The 18,983-nt window shown below is 38.1% G+C and overlaps 1 protein-coding gene across 12 annotated transcripts in view; it reads right to left on the minus strand.

Annotated features, from left to right (window-relative positions):
- Nucleotides 1–18,983, minus strand: part of nav3 (neuron navigator 3) — a 435,160-nt gene that overhangs the window by 4,362 nt on the left and 411,815 nt on the right. For 7 of the 12 annotated variants that reach the window (XM_036210349.1, XM_036210350.1, XM_036210351.1 and 4 more), the window contains 13 exons: nucleotides 15,149–15,260; nucleotides 14,940–15,064; nucleotides 12,109–12,132; nucleotides 11,596–11,762; nucleotides 10,172–10,258; nucleotides 8,515–8,668; nucleotides 7,569–7,755; nucleotides 5,611–5,708; nucleotides 5,436–5,531; nucleotides 3,257–3,425; nucleotides 2,923–3,158; nucleotides 1,826–1,980; nucleotides 906–977 (listed from right to left, as the gene is read on the minus strand). In XM_036210349.1, coding sequence (XP_036066242.1) covers nucleotides 906–977; nucleotides 1,826–1,980; nucleotides 2,923–3,158; nucleotides 3,257–3,425; nucleotides 5,436–5,531; nucleotides 5,611–5,708; nucleotides 7,569–7,755; nucleotides 8,515–8,668; nucleotides 10,172–10,258; nucleotides 11,596–11,762; nucleotides 12,109–12,132; nucleotides 14,940–15,064; nucleotides 15,149–15,260 — 1,682 coding nt within the window. The remainder of the gene's footprint in view (nucleotides 1–905; nucleotides 978–1,825; nucleotides 1,981–2,922; nucleotides 3,159–3,256; nucleotides 3,426–5,435; nucleotides 5,532–5,610; nucleotides 5,709–7,568; nucleotides 7,756–8,514; nucleotides 8,669–10,171; nucleotides 10,259–11,595; nucleotides 11,763–12,108; nucleotides 12,133–14,939; nucleotides 15,065–15,148; nucleotides 15,261–18,983) is intronic. The other 5 variants (XM_024285240.2, XM_024285224.2, XM_024285271.2 and 2 more) reach the window with 3 other exon arrangements.

Below are 18,983 nucleotides of genomic sequence, written 5' to 3' on the forward strand. Positions count from 1 at the left end.
AAGCCTAAATTAGCCAAAACAGCCAGAATTCAGCTAAAGTATTGGCTAAACTTCAAAATAGCCTAAACACCTTCTTTAAAAAAAGCCTAAATGAGCTAAAAACAGCTAGCATGTAGCTGAGATATTAGCTAAACTTCAAAATAGCCTAAAAAAATCGTAGTAAATGCCAAAATATTCCAAAAAGATAAAAGAATGCCAAATTTTAAAACTTTAAAACTGTAACGTTTTAACATAATTATGAATAATAAAAGGCAGGAATATTATTCCATAATAAATCAACTTAAACCTTAAATAACTTTCAATATTTTACTCTCCATAAAAATATATTTTGCCAAAATTATACAAGTTAGAAATGAGCGCAAGATAACATCAGGCCATTAATAATAATAAAGTAAAATAAAATAATCTGGAGGGCCGGATCCGGCCCCTGGGCCTTGACTTTGACATATGTGCCATACAGTAGAATATTCTAATAATGTTATTTTGTGTTATTCTGATGTGGAAAAACAACAGTGGGCTGAAGTTCATGAAACTAAAATGTGAATAGATTTGACATTCATTCTTGTTTATGTGTACACATATTTAATTAACACTTAATTATCCTGAAGAAATACAAGGAATATGGAAATCTTCACCTTTAAAGTTCAGCACCAGGTATTTATCTCTGAGTCACACTGGTGGAAGTTTTTAGATAAAGATGTTCTGGATCCAGAAAATTGGATCGTTCAAAATGAGCCAGAATCACCGATGAATCAGATTGGCAACACAACACATCATGACATGAATCGAATTGTTGTTAAAATGATTTGTTATACCCCTGATATGCAAAGAGAAATTCTCATCTGCCCCCTGTAACCGTGAGCAGTCACACACTAAGAAATCCAAAGACAGAAATGGAGTCAGACCTGAAGTTGTGGTGCAGCTCCAGGTTTGGAGAGGAGGAGACTCCTTGGCTCATGGTCCCAATAACGTATGGGCTGCAAAGGAACCAGAAGAGCCACAAGGTCACAACTAGGAAAGTTGCATTACCTGCGATAATGATAGTGTGAAGGCTTTTTGCTGGAGGTAGTCACTGAAAATGGTGACACAATTTACTTTAATTTCTGAAGGGATTTACTGAAAATGCTAAAGATATTTGCAAAATTTTAAATTTGCTAAAAGGCTGGAGATTTCTTTAAACTATGAAAGAGCTCTGAAGTTGAGCTAAATTGCTTAAAAACCCCAAATACTTGCCAATTTTGCTAAAAAATTTAGTGTGTTGCTTAAATATGAGCTGAAATTATCCTAAAAAACCTAAGTAGATGTCAAATTAGCCAAAAAGCTAGCACGTTGTTTAAATACTAGCTAAACTCCAAAAATTAGTCAAAAACATTAGTGTGTTGGTAAAATGGAAGCTAAACCCTAAATTAGCCTAAAAACCTCAGAAGATAACAAATTAGCCAACAACGTTAGCATGTTGCTAAAATATTAGCTACACACCTACACTCGCTTTTTTTTTAAAATTACTATAAAAGATTAAAACATAACCCATGAATATATTTAAAGGTTTGTTGCTAATCTACTTAAAATTTTGAAATTTGAAGAGTTTCTCATTCTTTTCATGTGGGGCATGTTTTGCTCAATATTTCAAAAACTATAAAGTTTATGAACACCAAAAATACAAGCAGCAATGTCCTGAACAAACTGAATGTTTTGATACCAAGATTGGTGAAATCGTTGAAAGTGTGATTGAGGAACAAGAGAATCACTACAGTGTGAACGCTTACTAAGCAGACATTGAACCAAAAACCATTCTGATCCGCAGACACAGCGGACCAGGACTGACCATTTGTGGTACTTGCAGTTGAGGAAGCCGTTAAATATGTCGCTGAGAGAGCCGATGTGATGCAGGTTGTCCAGGATGACCACGGTGGGGAGCTGCACGGCCGTGTCCTCAGAGTTGCACTGCTCTGCCAGGCTGGACATGTACTGTCGCAGCTCCTGTGTGTTCAAGGAATCCAAAAGCTGCTTATGACGGCTGAACGCAGGAAGCTCAGTCAGTTCATTGATATTCATTCACCAAAATACAAACACACCTTCGGTTGTAGGCTCTAAAACTCTAAAACTACATTTTTAAAACTTTAATTAAAACGGTAACTCTTTAACATAATTATTTACGTATACCTGCAATAATGCTGGTGTTAATGCTGTAAGCTGAATTTAGCTGCTGAAGATCCTAGTGGTGATAGCTGAAGATGCTGATAGCCAGCTAGAATATTAGCTAAATGACAAATTGGCCTAAAAAATGAAAAAAAAAAAAAACTTAGGCTAGCTAGCATGAAGCTGAAAAAAAATAGCTAAACGTCAAAATAGTCAAAAAAACTGAAAAAAAGCTGAAAATAAATAAAAAAGACTAAATTAGCCAAAACACCTAGCATGTAGCTGAAAAATTAGCTACACTCTAATTCCAAAATAGTCCAAAAAAGCAAGCAGAATGCCAATTAAAAAAAAAAAATTAATTGTAACTTTTTAAAATAATTGCAAATAATAAAAATACAGGAATATTATTCCAGAATAAATAACTTTAACCTTAAATAACTTCCAATATTTTACTCTTCATAAAAATATATTTTGTCAAAATTATTCAAGTTAGAAATGAGTACAAGATAACATCGGGTCATAACACTAAAATAAAATGATCTGGAGGGCCAGATCCGGCCCTCGGGCCTCGACTTTGACACATGTGATAGATAGTCCTGCACTATATAGTTTTTTAGTAATTATGGAGGGAATTCAGACAGCCATTGACTGTATCTGAGAACTGGACTGAGCGATTGTGACATCACACAGAGAGAAGGGTTTACTTCCAGCTCAAACCAAATGAAGTCAATTCAGAAAAAAAGATATGAAGGAAAAATCTAGTTGGACTGACAGAATCCTCACCTTGCTGGAGTTCTGGTCCACGTTGAAGCTGGCCACGTTGTGCTCTGTCACCTCCTGCCCCATCTGGGACATGATGTAGTCGGCCAGCTTAGCAGCCAGGAAGGATTTCCCGGTGCCGCTGGGTCCTGAGAGGATGATCCTACGGTGCTCCATCAACAGGTTGAGGTACCGCTGGACTATGGGTTTGGGGATGAGCGTGTCAAACACCAGGCTGTCGATGCTGTTCTCCTTCAGGCCTGAGAGGAGGAGGGAAATAATGGAACGGTCTCTGGGCAGGAGGCTGGGTAATCCCAGTCTTTTCTGCTCCACCTGAAGGTGTCGAGTGCAAACGTACCCTTCAGGTTGACCTTGATGAGGTTGCTGTCGCCCACCAGGTACCCACAGGGCAGCAGCTCAGGCACTTCAGAGCCGTGGGATCGGACCACTTCCCCCATTCTGTAGGAGACGATGCTGTCGGAGCTGAGGCCCAGGCTGGTGACGGGATCCACCCGGAAAACGTACTCCTGCGGGAGAGAGGACAAGGGACCTGAGAGACTTCCCCATGCATTTTTACATAAATATCCCAAACCTGCACCCATTACATGCACTAGTTTCAATCAAAAACATTTTTTTCTCTTTGCATCACAGCAAGTACATAAAGTCCCTCTCCTGCTACATTTGTACCTACTGTAAAATCGTTCCCACTGCTCTTTTAACTATGCAGATTAGTAAGAATCGTGAAGAATCATTTTTTGGGGGGTCATTAGAAATTTGCCTCTGGGTTGTGGGCAGGACTGATGGCTCGTCTGAATCCCAGCATTCCTCTGTTTACACTCCCTCCTGTTAGCTTACAACCCCAAGCTAACAGGAGTGTAGCAAAGAAATGGCGGTTTTGAGCCAGATGGTAGCTCAGATGAGGAAAATGAAGACGTTAATGGATTTCTGAAGAGGAGCCGGTTTATCTGATCCTGATAGAACAAGATCTAGGTAAATACTCAGAAGAACAGTTTAAATACTAGAAAAGTTGCATTATCTGAAATATTGCTAGTGCAAATGTTTTTTGCTGAAATTAGTGGGTGAAGATGCTGAAGCTTTTTGCTAAAAATGCAAAAGCTATTTGTAAAATGTTAAATTTGCTAAAAGACTGGGAATTTTGTTAAAGAACTGTGAAAGAGAGCTGAAGTTGACCAAAATTTCTGAAAAATTTGTAATAAATTCCTTAAAAACCCCTAATGTCTGCCAATTTTGCAAAAATATTTTGTGTGTTGCTTCCAAGATTCTAAATTAGCAAAAAAAAAGCCTAGCACATTGCTTACATATTAGCTAACCTCCAAACTAGCCTAAAACTCCTCAGTAAACCAAATTAGTCAAAAACGTTCCCCTGTTGCTATTTTATTCCAAATTAGCATAAAAAAACCTCAGTGGATGCCAAATTAGCAAAAAAAAAAAAATAATAATAAAATAAAAAATACAAAAAAGCTAGCACATTGCTTAATTACTAGCTAACCTCCAAAACTTCCTAAAATTCATTAGTAAGCTAAATTAGTAAAAACGTTAGCCTGTTGCTAAATTATAAGCTGAACTCCAAATTAGCATTAAAAACCTCAGTAGATGCCAAATTAGCCAAAAAAGCTAGCACATTGCTTAATTACTAGCTAACCTCAAAAATAGCCTAAAATTCCTCGGTAAACTAAATAGGTAAAAAAAAGTTAGCCTTTTGCTAAAATTGAGACTAAACTCTAAATTTTCCTAAAAAAAAACTCAGTAAATAACAAATTAGCCAAAAACGTTAGCATGTTGCTAAAATATTAGCTAAACTCAAAATTTTTTGAAAATTACTCTAAAAGATTAAAACATAACCCATGAATATATTTAAAAGCTTGTTGATAATCTACTTAAAGTTTTGAGATTTGAAGACGTTCTCATTCATTTCCTATGGACATATTTTGCTCAATATTTAAAAAACTTTAAAGTTTATGAATACCAAAAGTACAAGCAGTAATGTCATGAACGAGCTGAACATTTTGATACCAAGATTGCTGAAATCACTGAAACTTTGTTCAGGATTATCGGGAGAAACTAACCCAAAATTAAGCGGACCAATAGCGTCCAGTCTGAATAAACCCTTAAATTATATGATATGTTCTCCAATCCTTTTCAATATTTTGCGTTTTTGTAAGTGTCATGGATCCCTGGGTAAAATCTCCAGAATTATTATTGTTTTTTTTGTTAGGAGTTTTTTGTTCTCAAATTCCTCATTTTTGAGTAACTTCCAAGGATGTTTTTAGGCTCGTCCTATGTTTTTATTTTCCATTTAGTATGTGTTGTCATATGTTGATTTTTTTATGATGAATACTTATTGTTGGGTATATTATATCAGGTAAAATGACCCGGCAAAAGTGATGGTGTAACTTTTTATAGCAAAAGTATTCTAGAGTTTAAACGTGTTGTCAGTTTTAATAATTCTGAGATTCTGTGTCAGTTAAAAGTTAATTCAAACTAATTATGTTATATTCTAGGAACTGCGAGCTTACTTTGAAAAGGCGGCGAATGACGCCATCCATGACGTCCCACTTGGTTTTCCCACTCACGCCGATGGAGCCGATCAGGTAATCGTGACTTCTTGTAGCCTGAAAGCAGAAACGAGCCTCAACTCAGAACGCGACATCGAGAGGGACATCTGAGGGGGCGGGGGACGTGTTTGCAAACCTTGGTCTTGTTTGGTCCGGTGTGGATGCTAACTACGATTCTCACACTCCGACCTTCTTTCCGGAGATTCCCTTCAAAGCCGTCATCCAGGAGGATTTCTGCAGAGGAGCAGGATGGGGACAAAACTGATTCTAGCAAACTCTGGGCTGAAGATATATTTAAGTGGCAGAACTGAAGCTAGAACAGGATAAAACATTTATGAAAAACTAGCAGTGAGCGAAAAACAAAAAAATGGCTAATCTTAAGACCTCTTTGAGATATACTGTTGAGGCAGAAACTTTTAACCACACTTCTCTCTCTTTGTCCTCAGATTTCCAGGTGAGTCTTTGGGTTTGGCAGTCGTCCCGTTACTCCATACAAGTGTCCATGTTTCCTTCAATGCTAAATGATCGCTCTTGGCTGATCCAGACATAGAGAACGACTGTCACAATGAGGTGTGCCATCTGTGTTAACTAGAGGTCACAGGCCTGTGGAATAAGCTCTCATTGACTGGAGCCTCACTGATTTATTGCTCTACTTTGTTTGTGAACTGCTTAGGATCGTTCTGGTTAACAGATCGGTTCATCGTCTCATTAAAGCAGGGGTGTCAACCTCAATCAAACACGGGGCCAAAATCCCAAACACACCTTAGGTCGCGGGCCGAACAGGATAAACATTTATTGAACATTCTAAAACTACATTTTCAAACTTTGAAACCATAACTTTTTAACATAATTATTAACTAGATATATAGCATCACTATATTTAAAATTGTATATAGCATTTTGTGAATGCTGAATTTGGCGGCTGAAGAGGCTAGTGCTGATAGCTAAAAATGCTGAAGCTAAAAGCTAAAAACGCTGAAATTGATAGTTGAAATCACTGAAGCTAATTAGGCTAATGTTTAGCTAAATTATATTAGCCAAAAAAGCTAGCATAAAGCTGAAAAAATAGCTAAACTTCAAAATAGCCAAAGAAACAAAAAAGCTTAGCTTTTAAATATTAGCTTAACTCCAAAATAGCCTAAAATTTTTTCAAAAGATTAGCCTAAGCTAGCCAAAACAGCTAGCGTGTAAATATTAGCCTAACACCATAACAGCGTAAAAACAAAACAAAAAAAAGCCTAAGTTAGCTAAAACAGCTATCATGTAAATATTAGCCTAACTCAAAAACAGCCTAAAAACAAAAAAAAAGCCAAAATTTGCCAAAAAACAGCTAGTATGTAGCTGAAATAATCGCTTAACTCCAAAACAGCTTACAAAGAATTTAAAAAAGCCTTATTAACCAAAACAGCTAGCATGTAGCTGAAATATTAGCTAAACTCCAAAACAGCTTAAAATATCTTAATAAATGCCAAAATAGTCCAAAAAGCTACCAGAATTTTTAAACCATAACTTTTTAACATAAATGTTAGAAATTAAACGGCAGGAATATTATTATTTCAAAATAAATTATCTTAAACCTTAAATAACTTTCAATATTTTAATCTCCATAAAAATATATTTTGTCAAATTTATACAACTTAGAAATAAGTGTAAGATAACATTGGTCCACTTATAACAAAAAATAAAATTATCTGGAGGGCCGGATCCGGCCCCCGGGCCTTGACTTTGACACGTGCATTAAAGGATTTGAGTTGTTTACATGAACACCAAATATCTGATCATATAATTTTTAACAACTATAATCTAATACCCTAATCCTGCAATGGAAGTTATCCAATTAGGCAATGAGAAATGAGAAATCCGCCTCCAGATTTCTCCCTAAAAACCCTGATATTTCCCAGCATGCATCCATAGTTATCCAACTAGTTTCATTGTTTTACATCTGTGCAAACATTGTCACAGATACTCATAAGATGTGAGGTTCAGATCAGCGGTCGACTGTCCCACCGCCGCCCCAACATTTCAACAATAATTCTTAAAGAGTGATCAGTACGGACCCCAACACCTGAACGACCACGCAGACGCTGAACTGACCTGACATGATGGTGTCGGTGATGTTGAGGTTGTTGAGGGAAAGCCCCAGGGACTGCCGCGAGGACGATGAGGACGTGCTGGAGGTCTCAGACGGCGGGCGGGCCGTCTTGACGGGGGTGGCTGTTGGCGTGGCGTTTCCGCTGGATTTGAGACGATCGTTCTCCGCTTTCAAGATCTCGATCTCGTTCTGTTCGTGGAGAAATTAGCCCTTACTTTATATAAGGCCAGCTCCTTAAGCCACGCCCCCTCAGAGGAGATTTTGGAAACAGAGGCTTCAGATCAACATGAAAAATGGCTTTTTAAGACATTTTAGTCGTGGGATTTTGGTTAAAAACGTCATAATCATAATTCAAACACTACTGGGAATGTTTTTTTTTAACTTAAAAAAAATTTTCATGGGGGAACTTTAAGCCTCAGTTGAATGCGGCTGTTTTTAATATCATAATATCACAAGAAGGTTTAACAAAAGTTGACATTTTTCCATTTAAATAAATATAATAGTTATGACATAATTGACGGTGAATTCATAGTTGGCTCAAACTGACAGAAACAATATCATATAAACATATTAGGAATGTGGGCGTGGCTACTGTGGAAAACCTTGTTGCCAAGAGAATTCAAACATTTACTTTTATGGATTCCTCTAAAAAATGACAGATCTGTTCATTACCGCAAGATGAGCAAAAAATAAAATGCTTGCCATGGAGAAGAAACCCACAGAAAAGCCGCCATTTTGAATTTTTTTGCGTAACATTTATTTTTAGCTAAATTAGCATTTAAGTTGGCAGAGACTGCAGTTAATATGTCTCTATTTGCGTTTATTACCATCTTTCAAATTGAAACTTTAGAATAAAATACTTTTCCTGGGTGGAGAAGGTTGTGCAGCTGCAGATTGACCCTCATTAATATTTGAAATCAGTGTGTGGCGGAGGGTGTTCAGCCTCACCTGCATGCGGTTCATGGCCTCCCTGATCTGGTCCAGGTGATGAGCAGAGCTGAGCGCCTCCAGCCGGATGTCGGTGAGTTTGAGCTCTTTTTCCCTCAGCTCGTTCTTCAGCTGCAGGATGATCTCCGCCTCTGCCTCGGTGCATTCGCACAGCCTGCAGGTGGGATTCCAACAGTGAGGAGGTTGGGGGGTCAAATACAGGGTTGTAGTAATACACACAAATGGTGTGGAGTTCACAAACTTAAAGGAAAAAATAGGAGAAGCTGCAGGTCAGCTGTTTAAAACTGAAGGAGGGGAGGGACTCTCCAAACAGGAAATCCCTCCTCCAATGCTACACTTGTTCTGCTAAGTCAAGCTTTAAATTTTCTCCAAACTGAGCATGCTCAGAACACACAAGCGACTCAAAATACGATAAATCCTTGTCACTACAAAAAAACAATAAAGATGAATTTCTGTGAAGTGTACGGTAACTCTGACCTCAAGCCTGCATCACACATCACACCTGACACTTTCCAGGTTTTGCTTTAGAAGATACCAAGTCCCTAAAATCCTCCTCCTTCTTCTCCTCCAGTAAAACCCTGAGAGTCATCGTGTTAGTGCAGCGGAGTCACTCGGTCACACGAGGGGCCAAAATCCAGAACACACCTTAGGTCACGGGCTGAACAGGATAAACATTCATTATTAAAACTTTAAAATCGTCACTTATTAACATAATTAAGAACTAGATATATAGCATTACTTGTTATAGTGCAAATTTTATTGCTGTAAGCTGAATTTGGCCGCTGAAGATGCTAGTACTGATAGCTGAACATGCTGAAATTGATAGCTAAAAACACTGAAGCTGATAGCCAGCTAAAATGTTAGCTAAATGCCAAATTAACCTAGAAAAAACAAAAACGAAAAATTTAAATTAGCCAAAACAGCTAGCATACAGCTGAAATATTAGCTAAACTTCAAAATAGCCTAAAGAAATCTTAGTAAATACCAAAATAGTCAAAAAAACTACAACTTTTAATATTTTACTCTTCATAAAAAATATATTTTGGCCCGGGAGCCGGATTTGGCCCCCGGATTGGCCATTTTTGCGCTGCTAATGTTAGCTTGATGCTATAAGCGACCACGCAAGCAGAGCTCTGAGAGATAGAAATGGGGAGGGGTTTATCTGAGTCAACAGTCCCGCCCACAACACAGAACTCTACTTCTACTGAGCTGCTCCTGTGCATAAAATATGACTTAAAGAGTTTAAATTTGGCTAAAACCTGAATAATCATTAATTAAAGTTGCTTGGACAGATTAATAGAATAAAAACATTAAGTTTAATTATATTTATTCGCGTTTTTACCTCCTTATTTTTCTGCGTTTGCCCATTAACTATTTTTGATTCACATCTCTTTGGATTTGGCTTCTAGAAAAGCCCAGAACACAGTTCAATTCAAGTTCAGAGCATCCTGGTGTCTCCTCACTTTTATCCAACCCTTTTTAAGTGAGAAGAGAGAAAAACAGAAATAAAGAGGAAACACTTTCCACTTCCTGATCAACTTATCAAAGTAAAACTGAAGACTTTTTAAAGTTTTGGTTTGATTTCCACACAAGAGTCACAGCAACACAAGCCACAGCACACACACTCCTGAGGAGCATGCCGCCCGGTGCCCGTTACCGAGATCTGTGTTTGTAGACCACATGACCGTTTTGCTTTTTCTTTGGTGTCCAAATGGGGGAAGACTTGCTATTGCAAATGCACTTGCTGAAGGGGGGGAGAGGATGTTGGGGGATTTGTGAAGGGAGGATTTACAGAAATGTGTAGAAAGAAAACAAAGTAAGTGAGAGAAGTAAAAGACGGCGTGTCACAGACATTTACGGTGAGTGTACAGTGGGGCAGAAAAGTATTCAGTCAGCCACCAATTGTGCAAGTTCTCTCAGTTAAAAAGATGCGATGTCTTTTCATCATCGGTATACCTCAACTATGAGAGACAAAATGAGGAAATAAAAAATCCAGAAAATCTATTTTTTTTGTAAATAGCAAAAGTTCATCTTAATTCAAACTGTTGCTGGTATTTTGGTCCATTCCTCCATGCAGATCTCCTCAAGAGCAGTGATGTTTTGGGGACTTTCTACTCCCTCCAGAGATTTTCTATGAGATCTGGAGACTGGCTAGGACACTCCAGGACCTTGAAATGCTTCATATGAAGCCACTCCTTCACTACAGTGTGTTTGGGATCATGCTGAAAGGTCCAGCCATGTTTCATCTTCAATGTTCTTGCTGATCTGAATCTGATGACACGTGGCTCCATTCATTCTTGTCGTCTTGGTCCCTTTGCTGAAAAACAACCAAAATCATGATGCTTCCACCCCCATGCTTTGGTGTTCTTTAGATGCAACTTCCTCTGACGGTAGGACGTTCTCTCAATCCTCTTCTGGATCATCCAGATGTTCTCTAGCAAACTTTAGACGGGGCTGTACTGACCTTAGCAGAGGGACACGTCTGGCACTGCAGAGTTTGTAGTGTGTTACTGATGGTAGTCTCTGTTACTTTGGTCCCAACTCTCTGCAGGTCATTCACTAGGTCATCCGTGTGGTTCTGGGATTTTTGATCACCGTTCTTGTGATCATTGGGACCCCACAGGAAGGGATGGAGGGAGATCATCAGTGATCTCATGTGTCTTCCATTTCCTAATAACTGATTTCTTATCTATTGCAGATTCAGTCTTCCCAACTATTTTGTTTCTGGTGTCCTTAGACAGCTCTTTGGTCTTAGTGGAGTTTGACTGTTTGAGGTTGTAGACAGGTGTTTTTATATAGATAACCAGTTCAAACAGGTAACATTAGTACAGGTAACGAGGAATCCTCTGACTGGAGAGGTTACAGGAAATCTTTCTTGTTTGTAGGTGACCAAATACTTATTTTCCAACATAATTTACAAATAAATTCTTAAAAAATGTGATGTATTTTATTTCATTTTGTCTCTTACAGTGGAGGTATGATGAAAATGACATCTCATCTTTATAAATGGGAGACCTTGTGGTGGCTGACTAAATACATTTTTGCCCCAGTTGTGTACTTCAGCATGTGTGTAAAGCTCACTCTGTGGTGGACGGGGAGGAGCGCAGCGTGGCAGTGCTGGCTTGTCGGTTGTCGTGCTGAAGTTTGGGCGAGGACGGCAGAGAGTCTGTCATCTCCTCCATCTCGTCGTGGGCCGACTGGGACTTGGTTTTCTTCTTGCTGAACGCCTGCTTGAAGGAGCTGCGCAGCTGCAACACACACAAGCACAGGTGAGACGGCCGCTCGGACCCGTCAGCTTTGGACTCATCAGCAGGTCACTCTGTGCGTGCTGTTTCCAAACGATCTGGTTTAAATAGAGGCAAAAAGCAGGCTGTAAGAGTAAACCAGAATGAGATGGGTAAGAGGGGAAGCAGGCTGTTTAATGACCCTAAAAATTAGAAATGAAACAGGCATTAAAAATGAACAACGGAGGCAAAATGAGGAAGTGGGTGAGAGAGGAGGGTTGGTCGTATCCATGCCGATGTTCCCACAGAAACAGGAAAGAAGAGAAGGGAGGAAGCTGGACATGAACAGAAATCACCGCAAGCCACTGACCTGAGCCGGGATGGAATCAGCCACCTGAAGATGCAAAACACACGCCACGTTAAGCCACGCAAGCACCCACTGACCCCCGCTTCGCCAACACATCCACCAGTTAAGCATCCATACTGCTTCCTTCAGAGGAAAGAAGTTTATTTCTGCTGGAAAACGGATGCTAGTCATCACAGCAGCTCCAGTTTAATACTATTGATAAGAAAAAGTAGATTTTAAGTGATGACAGTGTAAATGTCCTGTTGTGGCAATGAGCCAGGATAAGTCACACCATAAACAAACAGACATATTTGTGTCCCTTCTTATCTGTCTGCTAAACTGCTGCAGTATCCTCCTGTACAGGGCAGTTTACAGCAGAAGAGATATTACAAGTGTTTGATCTCTTGCTAATTTTGACGTTTGCCCACTTAAAAAAGAAAACTGAAAGTCTGTCATACTAATGGTAGGTTCATTTGAGCGGACAGAAGTTCAAGAAAACGTTAGAGAATTGATGTACACTTTTACATTTTATTGAGGGAAAAAAGTTTTTAACTAGAAAAGTTGCAATACCTGTGATAATGTTAATGTGAATCCTTTTTGCTAAAAGTAATCACTCTAGACGCTGAAGCTTTATGCAATTTACTTTAATTGCTGACACGATTTGGTGAAAATGCAAAAGCAAAAGACTGGAAATTTTATTAAAGAACTATGAAAGAGCGCTAAAGTTGACTGAAAGTTCTAAAAAAAAATAGCAAAAAAAACGTTTAAAAATCTCAAATACATGCCAATTTTGCAACAATATTTACTGTGTTGCTTAAATATGAGTTAAATTCCAAATTAGCATAAAAATCGTCAGTAGATGCCAAATTAGCCAAGAAAGCTTAAATTGCTCAATTACTAGCTGAACTCCAAAAAGCCTAATATTCCTCTGTGAACTAAATAAGTCAAAAACGTTAGCCTGTTGCTAAAATAGAAGCTAAACTCTAAATTAAACTATAAAAACCTCAGTAGATAACAAATTACTCAAAACGTGAGCATTTCGCTAAAATATTAGATAAACTCCAAATTAGCATAAAAAACTTACTATATGCCAAATTAGCTTAAAAGCTAGCACATTGTTTAAATATTAGCTAAACTACAAAAAACCCTAAAATTCCTTAGTAAGCTAAGTTATTCAAAAACGTTAGCCTGTTGCTAAAATAAAAGCTAAACTCCAAATTATCCAATAAAAATGCAAGTAGATAAAAATGCCCAAAACGTTAGCATGCTGCTAAAATATTAGGTAAACTCCACATTTTATAAAAATTACTATAAAAGATTAAAACATACGATCTTGCTAGCAGCGGAGCTTTGCTAGCTTGGTACAGCAGAGGTTGCTAGCCCGCTACGATGTCCACTGGGCAGCTGGTTAGCGTACCGAACTCACCTACCGAGTCCCTACTTAAGTCAGTGTGGGCAAACACAGAAACTGCAGACCAGTCCAGTCAGGGCCCACATTGTCTGCCCACTTTTAAACTGTATGGGGCCCACTTGGCCTTGATGGCTGGGTATGTCCTAGAAAACGATGCAAGTTTTTTTTTATTTTGGCTAAAAACATAATAATTAAAAGAAAATTTGAATTTGAAAATAGATCAGAGAGTGAGTGGGACTTTAACATTTTTGAAGCAGTGCTTTGAACACCATAATTATCCATATCAAACACAAAATGTACTTCTTTTTATTTCAAATTACGGTGGGATTTCAAAGGTTTGCTACAATGAACGCCCCTTAAACGCTGCCGTCCTCAGCAGTGACTGAAAGACCAGTCCATGAGGGCAAGCGTAGCCTGATGCTCCCTGAACCACTCAGCGTGTGAGCCTGATGAGACCTGGCACTGTCACTTTGGAACATGTCCACACCACTCACTGATTTTCCATACCTGCCTGATCCTATTCAGGGTCACGGGGTCTGCTGCACCCGGACGCATGCTAAAGCCTGGACACGGCAGACACACCGAAGGGGTCAAAGACTAAAAATATGATTTATTTATAGAAAAAGTTATTCATTTGAGTTCAACATATACATGAATGGACTCACTTTATGCCTCCTGAGATATTCAACTATCATAACGTGTTTTTCCCTCTGAGATTCTCAAAACACAATTCTGTTCTTCATCATTGATAGGAACACTTGGGAATGTTTGGGAACGCTACATGGAATGTGTCTTCATGTCTGGTTTCTTCGGCTGAGACAGAATAATAACACGTCATCAGTCATTCAGGGAAATGCAGAAGTTTGAGTCAAAGCTGTAGATTTTAGGATAGGAGACAGCGCAGGAAAAGAAGGCAAAAGAAACAGTCATGTATGAAAAAAAAAAGACTTTGGAAACACTTTGGAATCAACATATTTTGCACCCAATGGCGCACTTAGAAACTGGGTAAAAATAAATATTTAAGTAGATCAAACAGCTTAACATGTCCATTCAGTACAAATATCCAGATTTTACCAGGTGCCCTGAGGGACACCTGTGTGTCCAGGTTATGGGAGACTTGAGGATTAAAGGATTCATTAGATCTACTTCACCAAAACAATGTACTAAACACCTTTGATCAACAAAAGAAGACTTTCTTTTTATCTTCTGCATGTTTTTCAGCTTCAGCTGTATGTGTTTATGTTCTTTGATCTACTGAAATTTTTCAATCGTTAACAAGATTAACGTAATTCTAGTAGATTATGAAAGAGAAAATCGGCGTGCTAACGTTAATCGTGTTAACGGTTGAAAAGTTACAATATGTTAAAGATTTTGTGTTTAAGCGTCACCAAAGACACCTCAGGTGTTAACTGATGAAGTCTTTGCATGTTTTTCGATCACTCACCCAACTCTTCTTCTTCTTCTTTTTATCCTCAGCCTCCTTGCCCAAACTTCCCATGCTGGAGTGACTGGCTGCGCTATTAATGCTGGACATGCTCTCTGAAGAGTGCTGCCGCCGAATGCGCAAGTCTGGAAAAGACGAGTTTTACAGCGTTTCACGTCTCTGTTTTCCTGAGCGGCCGAGGCTTTGAGAAGCTGATGTTTATCCTGTACCTCTGTGAAGGTGGTCCGGACCGTTGAGCGCCACCTGGATGGCGGTTTGCGCATCGGTGTTCTGAGTCTTCAGCATCTCGATGGTTTCCCTCAACTCGGCCAGCTCAGACTCCTGCAATCAGAATAAGACGTTTACTCTAACAAAGTCCAATGAGCCAATGGGGAACCAGTGAAGGTGAAAACGACAAACTGCTCCAACACATGAGAATGAGTTGGTTTGCTTTCACACTGCACTCTTAAGAGTGAACCAAACCAAAAAGTAACTCGGTTACAGAATCAACTTGTTTATCCACTATCTCATAATCACAAGGAAATAAATTTAGTTTTCCCATGATAATAAGACCCACTATCTCGTTATCACGCAAAAACGAATTTCACTTTTTTTTTCATGATAACGAAAGCTGCTTTCTCATCATCACGAGAAAACAAATTTTGTTTTCTCATGATATTAAGACCCAGTATGTCATTACTGTAAGAAAAATACATTTTGCTTTCTCATGATAAAGAGATCCACTATCTCATTATCATGAGAAAACTTATTCTGTGTTTTTTTTTCATAATAATGAGATCCACTATGTCATTTTCAAGAGAAAATGAATTTAGCCTTTTTTCCATGATAATGAGATCCACTATCTCATTAACAAAAAGAAAAAAAATATATATTTCCTCATGATTATTAGACCCACTATCTAATTATCACGAGAAAAAAATAGTTTTTTTTCATAATAATGAGATCCACTATCTAATTTTCGAGATAAAATGAATTTCTTTTTTTTTCATGATAATGAGATCCACTATGTCATTATCATGAGAAAACAAATTTCGTGTTTTTTTCATGATAATGACATCCACTATCTCATTTTTTACGAGATAATGAATTCAATTTTTTATGAAAATTAGACCCACTATCTCATTATCACAAGGAAACAAATTTCATTTCCTCTTGATAATAAGACCCACTATTTAATTAACACAAACAAATTTTTCATGATAACGAGACCACTATCTCATTATCACAAGGTAACAAATTTTGTTTTCTCGTGATAATAAGACCCACGTGCCAACTTGTAATAGATCATGTTCTAGTTTTGTTCTAAAATTAGTCATTTCCATTTATCACACTGTTTTTCAGGTCACTATAGTCATAATAAAGTACAATTAGGTTAATTAAAACTCAAAAAATACAAAACATTTGGTTAGAACTAACAAAAAATACAAAAATACATTTGAAATAATTCTAACAGTCAATTTTTTTAATGCTCGTATGAGACTACAGTTTCTAGATTCTAATATTTTATTATCAGATTTCTTGTGGAATAAAAATGGCTTGCTGCATGGACAGATCATTTTACTACTTTCAATTGATTTTCTTCTTAATATTAGTCTTTTTTTATTTTTAGGCTATCACGTTTTGCATGTCTTTACCACACCAGTTCACCAAAACTTTTTCCAACTTCTTCCATCTTTCCACTTCTGCTCTTTGGGCCCCTGAATGGTTCATTTGAACTAAATCAGCACTTCTGCAAGTGAACAGAGACCATTGTTTTCAGGGAAACTCAGTGTTCAGGTCTGCTCAAACACTCAGGAAAAACCTCTGTATTATGTGTGATTTTCAGCTGAAACTGTCATCAGTACCTATTTCAAGGTCTTTTTTAAAATAGTAAATCTTTTTCTGTGTCCGCATCAGCTGCTTAGAGTTTAGAAGGTCTAAGCTGTGTTGAAACGACTAAATAAGACAGGGAGAACCAAGTCTTCTTCTTACCTCCCAGACCTGCTGAGGCCGGCAGATACTTTTAATTAAGTTAGAAAAGCTGACAAAGGCGTCCACTAGATTCCAGTCTGCTTTAATTTATGGGGGATTAAGAAGCTGTCAGGTCTTATCAGGCTTCAGCTTGCACACGTTTGTGTGTTCGTGTCATCAGGGGGAGACCTTTATCTCTTGAGATATGAATAAATCCAAAATTCCTCCTGAGACTCAAGAAGGGGAGAAAAATTCAGGTAAAACTTTCAAGTTTAAAAGGTGAACTCATAACAATATTTTAAAATGTTTACAGGAATAATGAAATAAATGTCAACGATGCCTTTGTGTTCTGATGGAATCAGTGTTCTGCTATATTTAAACTTCTCACTAATTCCTTTAGAGTTGACTCTTGTTAGAAAATGCCACATTTTATAAGAGTTTTTCACCTTTTTGTGTGAAGTCCTTTGATGAAAACATTAAAGGCGCAGACACAGAGTTGCATTAGCAGCTGTGAGGAGAACTTGTCAATGTGTGATCACACTAGATGAGTCTGTTTAGCTCTGACCAAAACCAGAACATCTTCAGAAATGGTATCCAGAAGACAGGACTTTCATTTTATTTGGGAGACCTGCTTAACTGTTTTAATTAAACCCTTCATGTAACCTCTACATGATAAGTCTACCGCCTTTGTTCTCAGGCAGTGACTAAATATCTGAAATATTCGCCTGATGAATTGTTTCCGAATAGAGCTGAAGTGAAACATAAGACACAGCGAAAAACTTCCTCAAGCCAAATCCTAAGCGATGATAGCTAGGTCAGTTTCCAAGGTAACCACAAGGAGGCTTAATATACAAGCAACCATCCTTGACTTTAAGGCTGATGACATTTATACATATTTACATGTGACCAAGGTCAAAAACTGATAGAAATCCATCTTAGTCACACAAAATGCCGCCAAGATGCACATTACTGCTTTGCCAGTTCGTATTTTAAGTGTGTCGAACACTAAATGTTGTTGGTCGCAAGTATTAACTTAACCCTAAAGCCTTCTCTTCTAACTTGAACTCGAACTTTAACACCAAACCAAACTCCGACTCCAACAACAAACTCCAACTTAAACTCTCTAACTCTTCAACTCAAAGTCTCTAACTCGAACTCGAACTCTATAACTCTAACTCTATAATACTAACGCGAACTCTAGCACTTGAGCTCGAACTCAAACTCTAACACTCAAATTCTAATTCTCTAACTCAAACTCGAACTGTAATACCTAAACACTCGAACTCTAACACTTGAAATCAAACTCTAACACTTTAACTTCAACTCAAACCCTCAAACTCTCTAACTCAAACTCTAACACTCTAACTCTAACTTGAACTCTAACACTCTAACTTGAATTCTAACTCAAACTCTTTTTCTTTCTAAAGACTCCCTTCCCCTATCGTTGATCTCCCTGGGGTCCTTCCTCAATCCCAGACATGTTCTCCTAATTCAGTGAACAAGATGGATAACCCAAACCCCAACCCTACTCTACGTGCACTGACACTTCCTTCTGATGGAGGGTAGGGTCTCCATGCTTTCTCCTCTAACTCTAACCCTGGGAGTTCAGACAGTTCAGCATGGCTTCAGAAAATTACACATTAATATTCACTTTCTTACTTCAATGCAAAGCCATTTCAATTTAGAAGTAAGCATGGAAAACCTTGTTTACCTTTTTGGAGGCCTTTTGTGAAGCAGGCAGAGATCAAAACTCCAAAAATACTTTTTCCGGGTGACGATTTTTAGAAGCTGGAGGTTTGGTGAAGCCAAGTCTTGTCAACATGGTGAACAGTGTGGCTGAAGAACTGGTTAAAGAGTCCAAAACAGAACCGTGTGACAGGCATTTTTAACTTATTTTAATGGGTATTTTTTATTTTAAACATGTCTTTTTTGGATGTTTTGTCGTTCATCTTTCAAAGGTCATAAATTAAATCTTTGAACTACATTCTTATGAGTTTCCTGCGTTCTTTGAGGATCTTCATTGAGTTGAATTTAACCCTTGAACACCAGATTTTTATCTCCAGTGTTCACATCCCATTTTTATTACTTCACGTT

The sequence above is a fragment of the Oryzias melastigma genome, linkage group LG23 (assembly GCF_002922805.2).
Source record: "Oryzias melastigma strain HK-1 linkage group LG23, ASM292280v2, whole genome shotgun sequence".
In the NCBI taxonomy this organism is placed as follows: Eukaryota; Metazoa; Chordata; class Actinopteri; order Beloniformes; family Adrianichthyidae; genus Oryzias; species Oryzias melastigma.